Source organism: Aplysia californica, unplaced genomic scaffold, assembly GCF_000002075.1.
Source record: "Aplysia californica isolate F4 #8 unplaced genomic scaffold, AplCal3.0 scaffold00572, whole genome shotgun sequence".
NCBI lineage: Eukaryota > Metazoa > Mollusca > Gastropoda > Aplysiida > Aplysiidae > Aplysia > Aplysia californica.
The window spans coordinates 111,287-126,509 of record NW_004797842.1 but is presented as its reverse complement, the minus strand read 5'-3'; the positions used below and the strand labels follow the sequence as shown (position 1 = coordinate 126,509).

Sequence of the window (15,223 nt, the reverse complement as noted above, 5' to 3'; positions counted from 1 at the left end):
AGTTGTGCTTTCATTTTTTTTTTAAATTTCTCAAGTGATAGTTTTGATTTGACCATTAATACTGAAAAGACTCGTTGTCATATTCATTTCTTTATATTTTCGACCATTGTATGTGCGCCAGGAGACAATGACGAAAACTGAGCAGTTAGACAATCTGTCCTTCGTAAAGCTCGCTTCCCACTTCTTTCAGGAGATATAAAAGCTTATCCCCCTGCCACTGTAAAAGCTTATCCCCCTGCCACAGTGCCTGTGCACACAGTCGGGGATCGTTCAAATGTTTCAGTGAGCAGGTTACAGTGAATGAAGTGATATTTATTCCATATTCTTGCGGAGCGTAAAAGAAATAAAAAATGGAACTGTTATCTCAGATTAGATAAGGTTTTATCTACCAGTTTTTATACCTGGATCTCGTTCTCAAAGCACGTTTGGTCGCTTTTAAGCACAAGGGGGCTATCCCGAAAAACGCTATTTTGAGAAAATCGCAGGTTAAACTTTTGAACTCTTGTTCAGTTTCTATAAAAGACAACGAGAGTTTTCTCTATAACCAAACAAATATACACACCAATGAAACCAAACTTCTCCTATAGGTAGGGCAATGCCCACTTTTGGTGTAGGTCAAGATTTCTGGAAACCCACGAAATCTGGGTTAGCTGACTTGTCCTTAAAAGCGACCATTTATCATGACATGAATATGCATACCCTGACTTAGGCTATGTACAGAAGTTTGCACGTGACCTCAACATATAAGTGGCCAGACTCTCATAGTTCACTGTGTGAAGGACATACAAGTTTTTTATTCGTATTCTTTCTTTCTTTCTTTCTTGCTTTCTTTCAAAATTTTGGATCACTCCGTCTAGTTATCCCGAGACGTGGAATAGGGATTTGGTGATTTGTGAGGCAGCGTGGTGAAATCAGGCTCTCGTCAAAATAATCAAAATGAAGAAACTTGCATTTTTCCGCAGGTTTGTGAATTTTTATCAAAATTTTGTTTTTCGGCCCAACACCTTTCATGCCCATTAAAGAACTCATTTCTTTGTAGATTTTTCTTAAAAACGTTGATTAAAGGCGCAAAAAATGTAAATTATCAGTTACCACGAACTCTTAAGCTAAAGAAATAACGAATCTTTGGTTGCCATTTTCTCACTAATTTTTACCTCTGAAAACAGGTGACCCCCACCTCCTTCATTTGCAAATATCTCGACTTGAATTCAAGATAAATAGATATTTTTTTCATCCAAATAAAGACAAGTGAACAATCTTTAAGTTGATACAAATAACTCTACAAGCCCAAAAATTGCCTGATTCCACCACGCTGCCTCACATTTCTTTTCGATGGAACGAAATAAACAGAGAAATGAACCGAAGCACAAGACAGCCGTAGTTGAAGACATGGTGGATCTACGAAGGAACGTAACCTCACATCTGCACAGTAATAATGAATGGACATTCTGAATGCTTTTTCTTGTCTCGATATCTCGAAATGCAGACAAGCTACTTTCATAATTAAACTTAGCTTATTATGATTCTTGTCAAACTCCTAAAGATCAACAACAAAAACTAATTGTTCGTTTATTGTGTCATTTCAGAGCCATACATTCCCCTCCACATGACATAGGGTAGAAGGAAAATACTCATCGTTTGAAAGTTGTCTCTACGCCCTGCTATACAAACCGTATTGGAGAGTTGTCTGGATAGTTAGCTAATCAAAATTCTGAACGCAACAATGGACCCCACCGAGCAGAACCAGACACAAGACTCCCTCAGAACGCCTCGCCCATCCATCAGCGTGGTGGACACAACGGAAACGGAACACTCGGAAATAACAGAAGAACCAGAAGGACAAAGAAGAAAATCGAAAATGTCTGTGAAGAACAAACTGCCGAACATCTCAGAAGAAGAACAAGCAGACGAGAACAACAACTCTCCCGACCACCAGCTACCAACAATAGGCCGGAACTTCCTGGTCACTCACACCAGCGACAACTGGAAGATCCGGAAAGCCATGAAGGAAGCAGAACTCCAGCACAAAGCAGACACACAAGCGACGCCACCAATACCCACAAAGAAGAAAAAGAAGAAAGACAAAGAAAAGAAATCACCCAGTGAGCAGAAGGAAAACCTGGGAATACTCAGCCCGCGAAAAGAACAACTTCCGCCACCTACTTTCTCCAATCTCTCCCCATTGGCCAATCGCAGGCTCTCTGCAGATGACGTCATACTAAGCCGTCATCGTCTCTCTGTGGGTGGTCTACTGGAGAAACTAGACAAAAAGGAAAAAGCCATACTCTCCAACTTTGACGTTGCCCCTCAGTCGTTGAGTGCTCTTATCTCGCCGCGAGACGCCCTCCAAATCCCGCTCAGACGACAGACACAAGGTCCCGAGTCCCTAGAGGTCAAGGTACCTGACAGTAAGTTCCCCAACGGCGGTCGTTTCCTGGACGCCATCAGCGAGCAGATAAACCAAGAGGGAGATATCTACGACGTAGATCTCTACGACCTGAAGGAAGAGGACTTACTCTATGACGACGACGAAGGTTTCCCGGATGACGACGACGACTTCGCAGACGATGAACCGAAGGAAGATGGTGGTGTCAATGGGAAGGAAGATGTGCGTAGCCTTGGTAACGCGTTTCTTGAACTCGAAGAGGAATCCTCAGGTTTTCTCGAGACTCCCTCACAGGAGAGCAAACCACGCCGCCCTTCTGAGGAGTTTGACACAGACCTCAGTGACGCCAGCTCGGAGGACGAAGGTAGGTCGTTCGTTTTCTTTTGTTTTGTTTTGTTTTTGGGGGAGGGGTTGTTGTTGTTGTTTTGTTTATTCTGTGAGTATATCGTTTCAAAAGACACTAAGGGATCGCGAGTGACTGATGGGCGCTTTGGTGTGGTTTGCTCCTTCGTTCTCATTATAAAATACAAGTGTTATCATCCTTATCTCTCCCCTTCTTTATTTCTTTTCAGATACACATAAGTAACACTTCTAATCTTCGCCACTCGTATTACCTAGTTGTGTTGCGTGTGATGTAAAACTCTTATTTAAACAACACTTTTAAAAAGATAAGTCCGAGAACACAGACTGTAACCTAAGAGTAGGTGAGAAGGCACAGGTAATGCTACAATAGCTCATGTGCTTACATTTTAAAAAACACAAATAATTTAGCGGGAGTTCTTGTGTGTGTTTGTGTTTGTGTTTTTGCGTGTCGGTTTTGTTGCTGCTGTTGTTATTGTTGTCTTTGTTGTTGTCTTTGTTGTTGCTTTTGTTGTCGTTATTGTTGTTGTTGTTATTATTATTGTTGTTTTCGTGTGTTTCTTATTACATAGATGTGTGTATGTGTGCTCATGTGTGTGTGTGTGTATGTGCTCCGCGCGTGCGCGCGTCTGTATGTGTGTGTGTGTTTGTGTGTGTGTGTGTGTGTGTGTGTGTGTGTGTGTGTGTGTGTGTGTGTGTGTGTGTGTGTGTGTGTGTGTGTGTGTGTCTGCATTTGATAAAGACAATGTTGTAACCCATGTGTGTATGAGTTGATATTTTTTAAACTTTTATTTTATTTACCCATTGCTTTCCACTTCAAGTGATGAAAATCGTCGTTATTGAAAATTAGCGTAGTTAGGAGATACTTTTAAAATCAAGAATGTCTGCTTCTCCGTTGGGATGCTGTATCTCTCTCAGCTCAGGTTGACCTCGAGAGGTAGGATCAAAGCAGCTGGTTTGGTGCTCAGTTGAGTTTGGGAAACACATGAAGCGCACAGGAGAAAAACGACTGTAGTCACAAACTGGTAATTGTGAGGGTGCCAATTTTAAAAGCTTGAGGACTCATAACTTTATATTTGTTTGACTGGTGGTTTTAGTCATGTGTTGTTGAATGGGAAATCTAACAAATAATAATCAACCAACAGCTGAACAGAAATACAGTTATGAGTCAACAAGCGTCCAAAATTGGTACACTCGCGACTTTCAGTTTGTGACCACTGTCGTTTCTCCCCTACAGTCTTCACATAATATTCAGGAAGAAAATGAAGAGTACATAATACAACTATAGGCAGCGTTACACAACAACATCATCATCACGATCATCATCATCATCATCAGCAGCAGCAGCAGCAGCAGCAGCAGCAACACTCCCGACAAAAGAAATAGCATTGATACAGTTGAAAATATTTTTTTTATGAACCATCTTATTTATTATAGCAAGATTGACTTCACTTTCTCACCTTTTCAAATTCTGTACACATTCTATTTAGAGCGCAGTTGCCTGTTTAACCTTATCCGTACGCCCTGTGGTCATTTTGTACCACCGTGGTTGTATTCTTCACATCTTAGAATACTTCTAGTCCGAAGATCTCTTTAAATCTTTCAGTATTTCTCAAAAAAATCATTTTGACCGACTGCTGTGCAAAATATACGGATCAGATTAACGTGTAACTTTCCTCTTTGGAAAGTGGTGGCACAGAGTTCCCCACGTCGTATGGATACAATAGTAAAACATGACGTACGGATAGGGTTAAACAGGTTAAAATTACAATGAATTTAACACAGACAAAAGGTCTAATATTATTGTTTACTTTTTTATTCTTTCAGGGGGCGGGGCGGGAGGGGCATCGCCGAATCGCGCCAAGAACCGGCTACTGAAGACCTACAAGACAGCCTGTGCCAAGTGCCGATTGAAAGGGAACGCCACGTTCTTGAGGCAGTGTGGGAAGGCGTGCATAGATCTACGTCACAGGATGTTGACGTGCAAAGACGCCAAACCTATCGCCATAGCGCTTGTGGTAGGTCACGTAATGGTAGCTAGGTGTGACGTCACTTGTGTGTGGAATGCTGGGGCAAGATGACTCTGTGTGTGTATTTGTTTTTGTTTGTGTGTGTGTGTGTGTGTGTGTGTGTGTGTGTGTGTGTGTGTGTGTGTGTGTGTGTGTGTGTGTGCGTGTGAATGAGCCAGTAGGTAAAAGTGTTTGTGTGTGAGTGAGAGAGAAAACGAGAGAGAGAGAGAGGGAGAGAGATAGAGAGAGAGAGAGAGAGAGAGAGAGAGAGAGAGAGAGAGAGAGAGAGAGAGAGAGAGAGAGATTTTTAAAATTGGCACCCTCACAATTTCCAGTTTGTGACTGCAGTTGTTTTTCCCCTCTGCTCTTCATGTACAACTATAATGTTTACAAATACAAAATCTCGTCTGCCCCCCCCCTCTTCCTCCCCCACCCACCATCCCAACCCCTGAGACAGTCGGACAAGCGCACCAGTACCTTAGACCTGTCTGACAACCCCCTAGGACCCCTGGGCACCTCTTGTATAGCGGAGATGCTCTACGCCAACAGGACCATCTTAGAACTGGTAGGTGACATTTAATTTCTTGTCTCTGTTTTTTGTTAAGGTGTTGATTGTGTCGGGGTTTGGTTCACTCTTTGTTTGGTTTTGTTTGCTTTGTTTGTTCTGCTGTAGGGAAGTTTGAAATCACCTGAAAAACGAAAGAGAGAACATGCTTGAATATTTTGCTTGTATACAGAAAGGGGTGGGGGGGGGGGGTGTCACAGGTTTGTCACAGGCCCAGTTTGTCACAATTACTGCACTTTAACACCGTAGTTGTAATTTAAGTTTTTTATTCTCCACCTGCTGCTGTTGTTGTCTCCCTCAGAACCTGTCTAAGACGGGCCCCGGAAGGGAGGGACTGACAGCCCTGAGCCAAACTCTGCCCCACAACCCTGTACTCAAACGTCTGTACCTGGACAGTAACAAACTACAGCAACAAGATGGAGAGATCCTGGCTCAGATCATCACGGTAAGGCAATGCCATGTCTTTAGCTTTTGTTGTAGGATTTTTACGGCGCTTGCAACAATATTAGGTTATATTAGTGCCGAAGGTCAGAGGTGTTTCTAGAGAGTAACGTAAGTTAAAAAGGTGTAGAGATAAGGATGGTGGATGTTACTACTCGCGCTAAAACACGGACAAACTGACAAGATGTTTCGCTGTCTACAGCCGAGCACCAAATCTCACCTGGATAAAGTGAAGAAATTTCGCATAAAGTGTCTCTCCCAAGGACGCAATGTCAAGCTCCAGGTGGGATTTGAACTCACGACCTAACGGTTGATAGTCCTAGAGCCTAACCACAAGTCCATCCGACTCTGCCAAAAAATTATTTTTTTTTATACGCTGATTTATGGTGCGAATGGGTCTGATTTAAATTTTAACTGAGCGTCTTGTTGTTTGGCTCTTTGACGTCAGCTCAGTCGTGGCTCGACAAATAACAGCCTGCTCGGATACTTTACTTTACTTTTACTTTTCCGATCCAGCGGCCATTTGGGTTCTAGCCCTTCGGTCTGTCGATATGGCAAAGAATTGACAGGTTTTAATCAGCTGTGCTTTGTCGCTGTATAGAGTGTTCCCGATGTCTGGGGAGGCAGGTAGGTAGGTGCTACGCAGGTCACAAAGTGCAGGACAGTTAAAGAGGTGGTGTGGTACTGTTTCATCCTGGCAGTCGCACAACGGGCAGTCGGGTGGGGTATCCTTGCGGATCCTATTAAGGTAGGAATTTAGTGGTATGTGTTGTGTTCGCAGGCGAAATATTGTGACTTGTTCTCTTCTACTCAGGGAATTTATTGCATCTTTAGAGTTGGGGGCTGTCATGTGTGCAAATACAGTTCTTCCAGTTTTGCCCATTGCCCATCCATTCAGCCACTGTTCCCTGGTGTTGCATTTGATGATGTTCTTGGCTGTCTGTTGTGATACTGGGTTGTGTGGTTGTGTTTGTGATGCTCCCTTCTTGGCAAGGGTGTCTGCTCTGTCGTTTCCTGGGATGTTGCTGTGGCCAGGTATCCACTGTAGTGTCAGGTCGACGGTATATGTCAGTAGGAAGGTGTTGATTTTTTGAGCCACAGATAGGCAGGCTGGGCTTTCGAAATTCATGTTTTCCAGAGCTTGGAGTACTGACTTTCCGTCTGTGAAGATAATAGTGTTCTTGATTTTGTTTGGATATGTTATGAAAATGTTGGTCAGGTGGAGGATTGCTGCTTCAATGGCGATTGCCTCAGCCTCGTAATTTGTACAAGAAGTACCACATGCGTCAAATAGCTCTTCACATGTTTTGTCAGGATGTTCAATTCTTACCCCAAAGCCTGTGTTTATAGTTCCCTTGAAGGCTGACCCGTCTGTATAAATATGAATTGAATCACTAGGGTAGGAGTCAATTGTCTTCAGAGCTGTTGTCTTCAGTTCTACTGGGTCACATTCCTTTTTCACTGTCTCTTTTATGAGGGAGGTTTTGATGTTGGCGTTCTTGATGTTAGTGTTTGGGGGGAGTTCTGGTCTTAAAGGTTTCAGCATTTCTCTGTTACATGGAAGATGGTGTTTTTCTGCTAGTTCAGTGGCTGTGTCAAGTATTGATCTTCCATGAATCCGTTTCTTTGGTCGTCTCTGTTCAATTATTTTCCTGTTTGGGTGGTTTTTCTCCAGTCTTTTGTAGCGCTCACTCATCTCTACTACAGCTGCCTCTCTCCGCAAGTCCAGGGGTTCCAGGTTCGTGTGGATTTCACAAGCTGCAGTTGGAGTGGATCTCAAAGCTCCGGAGATAAATCGTACAGCTTGGTTTTGAATTTTGTCAAGAGACCTCTGAGTTGGTTTGCTGCAGATTGTCTGTAAAGTTAGGTTATATTCCATGGCAGATCGTACATAGCCAACATATAGCTGTCTGAGTGCATCCTTGTCCGCTCCCCATGAAGTGCTAGCCAGTCGTCTGAGAAGGTTAAGTCTCTTGTTGGCCTTCGTCTTCAGGTTCCAGATATGGTTTTTGCATGAAAACTGTCTGTCCAGCTCGATCCCAAGGTAGGTCGGGTTTTCAACTTTTTCTAGTTTGTTTCCTGCAAGTAAGATGGTGAGATTTTGCTTTGCAACTTTGTGGCTTTTTGTAAAGACGGTGTAGATTGTCTTGGTACAATTTGCTTTTAGTTTCCACTTGCAGCAGTAGTTGTTGAATCTATCTAGATCCTCATTTATAAGCCGTGCACTGATGCCAGCTTGTTTACTTGTATGCCAGATGGCTAGGTCGCCTGCTCGGATAAGAAAAGAAAAAAAAAAAAAAAAAAAAAAAAACACGATGTGTACACAAAAAAATGATTTTTAGCCTGCTCGGATAAAAATAATCTTATGTGTACTACATCGTTTTTGTTTTCTTTTTTTTCTCTCGCACATGTGTGCAATCCGCGTGTTTTATCTCAGTTGCTTGTTTTGCCTGCAGTGTGACGGGGAAACATTTTTATTCTGATCAGTTTTAATTGGTCGCTTTTAAGGACAAGCGGGCTAACCCAGATTTCGGGGGTTTCTAGAAATCTTGACCTACACCAAAAGTGGGCATTGTCCTACCTATAGGAGAAGTTTGGTTTCATTAGTGTGTATATTAAGTTTCATACTAGAGAAAACTCTCCTTGTCTTTTAAAGAAACTGAACAAGGAGCACCGGATAGCCCCTTTGTGCTTAAATGTGACCAATTCAGATGAGCAAATCACAGTAGAAAAAAAGCATTCACAGTGGGTTTTTTAAAATCAAATTGTTCCACTAGACGTTTTGGCTGAAACTGTGAATGCCCTGGGGAGACGTATTTTGACAGGGTCATTTTTTTCTCAAGCCAAAACTGAGGCTTTCTCAAACATCCCATCAGTCTTTAGAATTGTGGCAGTAAACTGTTGATCAGTCTTTAGAATTGTGGCAGTAAACTGTTGATCAGTCTTTAGAATTGTGGCAGTAAACTGTTGATCAGTGTTTAGAATTGTGGCAGTAAACTGTTGATCAGTCTTTAGAATTGTAGCAGTAAACTGTTGATCAGTCTTTAGAATTGTGGCAGTAAACTGTTGATCAGTGTTTAGAATTGTGGCAGTAAACTGTTGATCAGTGTTTAGAATTGTGGCAGTAAACTGTTGATCAGTGTTTAGAATTGTGGCAGTAAACTGTTGATCAGTCTTTAGAATTGTGGCAGTAAACTGTTGATCAGTCTTTAGAATTGTGGCAGTAAACTGTTGATCAGTGTTTAGAATTGTGGCAGTAAACTGTTGATCAGTGTTTAGAATTGTGGCAGTAAACTGTTGATCAGTCTTTAGAATTGTGACAGTAAACTGTTGGCTTTTATCAAGATTTGATCACCATACAAGCCCTGCTTTTGGTTTGACAAACAAAAACAACTCTCAAGATTTCGGACTGCTTCCTAACGGTCTTGTTCTCAGCCGTTTCTTACCTTAAAGGAGATTGCTATTTCGCGTGAGGAATCGGTTACAAAGAAAACCTCAGTCACAAACAATGATATTCCCTCTACATTCTGAGTGTTTGAGTCTGACCTCTATGCCCTACTTCCAAATGAAACCAGATCTATAGTTTTACCACAGAACAATAAAAACCAGGTCTTTTCAAAACCACTGAGCATGAATTATAAAGATCGAGTCTGGAACATGGATCGTGTATGTGTGTGTGTCGGTATTTCAATGCCCGTTAAATTATGTAAAACAACGTGGCAAAGGAATTGTACAGCAAGCTTTCCACATCTTTATGTTACTCGCCACTAATCGTTTTACTATCATCGTTTCATTTTGTTTGTATCAGTGTATTTTCCTGCTGTGTATGTATTTTTTTAAAAACCTATTGTGTAAGTGTTTTACGGCGCTCGCAACTGCATACGGTCAAATGAACACGCGGTACGCATTGAGCATTTTCAGTTGGTAGGAAATTTTGAATTTTGCCCGGGTGGCGGCCGAAGCCTACACTTCTCGACCACTAATGGATCTTTTACGTGCTCAACTTGCACACGGCACCTCCGTGACTTTTCACCCTTGTCCGAGAAAACTAGGTGCAGATGTGTCCTGCCAGAAGATCCGGGGTGTGGCTGAAAGACAGCAGTAAGAAGAAGCGAAGGAGAAGCAGTAGAAAGGCTGCAGAAAAAGTCAGAAGCCCAGAGGAGAGGGCAAAGGATGTGAAGGGGTGGGGGCAGAAAGAGGAGACGAAAGCAGACGACAGAGACTAGGAAAGGAGGTAAAAGGAGACAATTTTAGAGAGGAAATTTTCCCGTCGTTACCCGGATTCGAAGCCGGAACCTTTAAAAGAGAGGCGAACCCTAACCTCTAGGCCACTGGAGCCCCCTCCTGTTGCGTGCACTGTAACTTCTACCACCGTATAAATTCGTGAAGTTCTACAGGTAGAGCCTGTAACCCACAATATAGTAACAACACTATCAGTGGAACAAAGTCACCGTTATTGTGCTGTCAGTGATTCCGGGGAGGGGTCTTATTTACTTACTTACTCACTTATTTTAGGGTGCGGTCTCGGAGCAGTTAGTGCGCTCGTCTCCGAAGCAGAAAGTCGGGGTTCAAGCTTCGTTTCGGACACGGATTTTTTTTACCCCCTCCTGCCCACCCAGCAGTAATGGGTACCTGACTTCGAGTTGGGGAAGTAAAGGCGGCGTGGAAAGGAACTGGCCACCCTACCACAATATGTCGAAGGCCCAAAAAGTTGTCTCACTAACAAGGCAATCCCCAATGTCCGGATCGGATGCGGGAACAACTTTACTTTTTACTCACTCACTTACTTATTTACTTACTCACTTTCTAACTTACACCTCAGTCTAGATGACCGTTGGAGCACCAAGGGTGATCAGGCAACCACTTTTCTCCTCACCTTTCTACTTTCAGACTTTCGAAGGACTTAACCCAACTTAAAACATGCCCGTTTCGTTATGTTGTCTTTCCATCTATTATTCTGTTTCCCTTTCCTTCTCCCTGCTTACATGACCAAAACTGAGCCGATAGTGCCGTAAAAGACTTACTTCATCAAAATCACCCCTTGTATAGTGGGGTCACTGGGGGTAAACATTAAATGTCCCAATACAAGACAGCACAAAGCAAACCAAACGAGACTACTTAATGTCATCACATGTCTGTGAGAATCCTTACATTCACAGCCGTGTGTCCACCACACAGAGAGCTACTCAAAGACAGCTGTCCTCGTCTGTATTTCAAAGCCCACGTTCATAGCTCTGCGAAATTGTTCAGTTCATAGCATGCGTCATGCCATTACAATCAGGTATAGGGATCTTGTGACAGCATGAGCTCCACTCGTTTCAGTTGACAGCAAGAACCATATATAATATTTAGAACTGTGTTCACTCGGGAGTGGGTGCTATAGAAATTATCTGCATTATTATTATTACTATTGATATTTGTTGGCGTCAGGAAAAATCTGCGGCTCCTATTTTCTAAATCCAAATAAAGATTGATTTAGAAACGTTTAGGAATTCACAACGTCAACAGTGGATTATTGTAGCTGTCACAGTAAGCCAAGCAAGGGTTGTCAATTATGAACAAATAAAATCATTGGAGCGGCCACAATGGGTTCGATCACTGCTGATCGATAGAATCGATACGTCTCACTGGCACGGCAGGAGATGGTGGGAGCTGTACAGTAGTCAACCGCGTGGTACACGTTAAGTCATGAGGCGGGTGGTTGGCGGGTGCTCTGGTGTTGTTTGCTTCTTCTTCCCTATCAGACATCTATCGTCCTTATCTCTCCTCATTCTTTTAGGTGTCTGTTATCCTATTGTAACACATCTATTCTTCGGCACTTATATGACCTTACTGTGTTGCAAGTGCCGTGAAACTCTTACTAAAGTTAAAGAAGTCATGCGGCATGGACCCCGGACTGAGATCTGTTCCCATGAGGTTTTTGACTGTAAGCACGCGATATGACAGGAACCACAGTTTTATAGGAGCTGGAGACATTTCTTCCGTACACTGATTAAACGCTTTAAAAAACCACAGCAACCTCGAGACAAAGAGGCTTTCTTTTTGTCACCGTAACCATCTAAAACTAGCGTTCTTCCAAAATGTGAATTTTTATTTTTTTTTAACTAGTAAAAGCTCTAAGTTTCACATTATATTTTTCCCACACAAGTAGGGTAACTGATCAGGCTTTCGATTTAGCAAATACAAAAAATGACTGCCAAAACGAAAAAAAAGTCATTTTCTCAGCTTACGGCAGATGTGTAGATCAGATTTGTTAATGACAATGTCAGCCATAAACTTCATCGTGTGGTATAAAGAAAGGCAAACATTATACTGCTCAAACGCTCTCGTTTACTGTTTTGGAACAAAAAATGTGTCTGCGCAATGGTAAAAGATGTTAACGTGTTTGTTAACGACACTTCAACTTATTTCTGGTATTTAATATATATATATATATATATATATATATATATATATATATATATATATATATATATATATATATATATATAATATATTATATATATATATATATATATATATAATTATATTATATTATATTACATTATATTATTTTATATTATATTATATAGATATTATAGTAATATAATATTATATTCTAAAGCCAAGCAGGCTTCAAAATACTCAAACATTCTGAGGTGAATAGAGCAGTAAAGTTATTGAACTTTGTTATAACGAGCTCAACTCTTGCTATACTTTCCACTTCAGTAGGCTCACAACATCTCACGGGCGCTTACAGTCAGAACAAAAATGTGCCAAACCTCAGCTAGTTCATTTTATTTATAGTCAGACTGTATGTTTACTGCTTGGATGATTCATTTCTACTCAGTCAACAAAAGCATCCAGCAAACCTCAGTAAATTCCGCTGATCTATTATCACACTGTATGTTTACTGCTCAAAGCATCCATTTCTACTCAGTTTGGTGATATTTTAAGTAAATATTATGTTAAATGGTCGCGTGTAAGGACAAGCAGGCTAACCCAGGTTTCGGGGGTTTCCAGAAATCTTGACCTACACCAAAAGTGGGCATTGCCCTACCTATAGGAGAAGTTTAGTTTCATTGGTGTGTATATTTGTTTGGTTATAGAGAAAACTCTCCTTGTATTTAAAGAAACTGATTAAGGGTTCAAAAACTTAACCTTCGATTTCCTTGAAACAGCATTTTTGGGGGGTAGCCCTCGTGTACTTAAAAGCGACTAGATCTAAATAGGAGCGGATTTAAGGAAAGATTGTGATGCTGGACACTTGGATGATCAACCTGTCTACGTACAAAGGAGGAATAACGTTGCGCACAGTAAGTAATAAAGAAATACACTGGGATATCCATCTTGATTTTTGTCCTCAGAGTTGTCCGGAGCTAAGCGAGCTGGATTTGAATGACAACAATCTGGGCTTCCAGGGCTGTCGTCAGATAGCGCGCGCTTTGGGCTCTGGCAAAGCCAGAATCAACCACCTGAACCTTCAGTATAATAACATCCGGACAGATAGCGCCGTGCATATAGCCTTGTCTCTCGCTGTGAGTTTTGGTACAATGTTTTATTATGTGTGGGCACAAACACACATACTCACTCACACACACACACACACACACACACACACAGACACACACACACACACACATACACACACACACACACACACACACACACACATACAAAGAAAACACCACCCCTCCCCACACATACACCCTCACAATGCGTATATATATATACGTTTATGATTAGGTAAGTGGCAATACCGATGTTTAAAAAAAATAATATTTTCACAAATTGTCATCGGGCTGTTCAACACTTTTTAGCCATGGAAGAAACATTTTTCTGGAGTGAAGGGAAAATCAAATTTCTTTTATTTTTAATGTTTGCTACATTATTTATATTTTATTGCGTTTTCCAACATTTAAAATTGGAGTTCTCACAGAATATTTCACGAGCATAAATGCAACCGATACCAAAGAGTCTGGAACTAATAAGAAAAAATAATCAGAATTTGGGGCTTGAAACTGTAACAACAAAAGATATATAGATCTATATTCAGAATTCTAGGCTTGGAACTGTGCAATATCAAAAAATAAATTCATAATGTTAGACTCAGCACATCTGAAGAGCGGGCATTGATTTATAATATATAATGTCTGAACACCTCCCAGAAAAACACGTATCTCAGGACCCTCAACCTGGCCTGGAACGGGTTCGGCTTTGACGGTTGTCGGGCCCTGGCCGTGTCTCTCAAGGCCAACAAGACGCTCAAAGAGCTGGACCTGACGTGCAACAGGCTGGGGATCAAAGCTCTAGGTTATCTTATCAAGGGACTCACTAGCAACTCTACGCTGAGTTGTATACGGGTGAGTGGATGGATGGATGGATGGATGGATGGATGGATGGATGGATGGATGGATGGATGGATGGATGGATGGATGGATGGATGGATGGATGGGTGGATGGGTAACTCAACGCTGAGTTGTATATGGGTGGGTGGTGGATGGATGGATGGAGGGGTGGATGGATGGGTGGATGGATGGATGGGTGGATGGATGGATGGATGGATGGATAGATGGATGGATGAATGCATGGGTGGATGGGTGGAGGGGTGTGTGGATGGATGGGTGGATGGATGGATGGATGGATGGGTGTATGGATGAGGGAATGGATGGATAGGTGGGTGGATGGGTGGATGGATGGGTGGGTGGGTGGATGGATGGGTGTAACAGGCTGGGCATCAAAGCTCTAGGTTATCTCATCAAGGGACTCACCAGTAACTCCACGCTGAGTTGTATACGGGTGGGTGGTGAGTGGATGGATGGGTGGATAGATGGATGGATGGATGGGTGGATGGATGGGTAGATGGGTGGGTGTGTGGAGGGGTGGATGGATGGATGGATGGATAGATGGATGGATGGATGGGCGGGTGGATGGATGGATGGATGGATGGATGGGCGGGTGGATGGATGGATGGATGGATGGATGGGTGGGTGGGTGGATGGATGGGTGTAACAGACTGGGCATCAAAGCTCTAGGTTATCTCATCAAGGTACTCACCAGTAACTCTACGCTCAGTTGTATACGGGTGGGTGGTGAGTGGATGTGTGGAGGGGTGGATGGATGGATGGATGGATGGATGGGTGGATGGATGTGTGGAGGGGTGGATGGATGAATGGATGGATGGATGGATGGATGGGTGGATGGGATGGGATGGATGGATGGATGGATGGATGGATGGATGGATGGATGGGTGGATGAATGTGTGGAGGGGTGGATGGATGGATGGATGGATGGATGGGTGTATGGATGTGTGGAGGGATGGATGGATGGATGGATGGATGGATGGATGGATGGATGGATGGATGGATGGGTGGATGAATGTGTGGAGGGGTGGATGGATGGATGGATGGATGGATGGGTGTATGGATGTGTGGAGGGATGGATGGATGGATGGATGGATGGATGGATGGATGGATGGATGGA

At 42.5% G+C, this 15,223-nt stretch overlaps 1 protein-coding gene across 1 annotated transcript in view; it reads left to right on the top strand.

Annotated features, from left to right (window-relative positions):
- Positions 1-15,223, top strand: part of LOC101851762 (leucine-rich repeat-containing protein 74A) — a gene marked incomplete in the record, with an annotated part of 48,280 nt that overhangs the window by 25,874 nt on the left and 7,183 nt on the right. Inside the window, 6 exon segments of the mRNA XM_035972066.1 lie at positions 1,587-2,750; positions 4,574-4,764; positions 5,213-5,320; positions 5,622-5,765; positions 13,108-13,278; positions 13,909-14,103. Of these exon segments, the coding sequence (XP_035827959.1) occupies positions 1,724-2,750; positions 4,574-4,764; positions 5,213-5,320; positions 5,622-5,765; positions 13,108-13,278; positions 13,909-14,103 (1,836 nt within the window).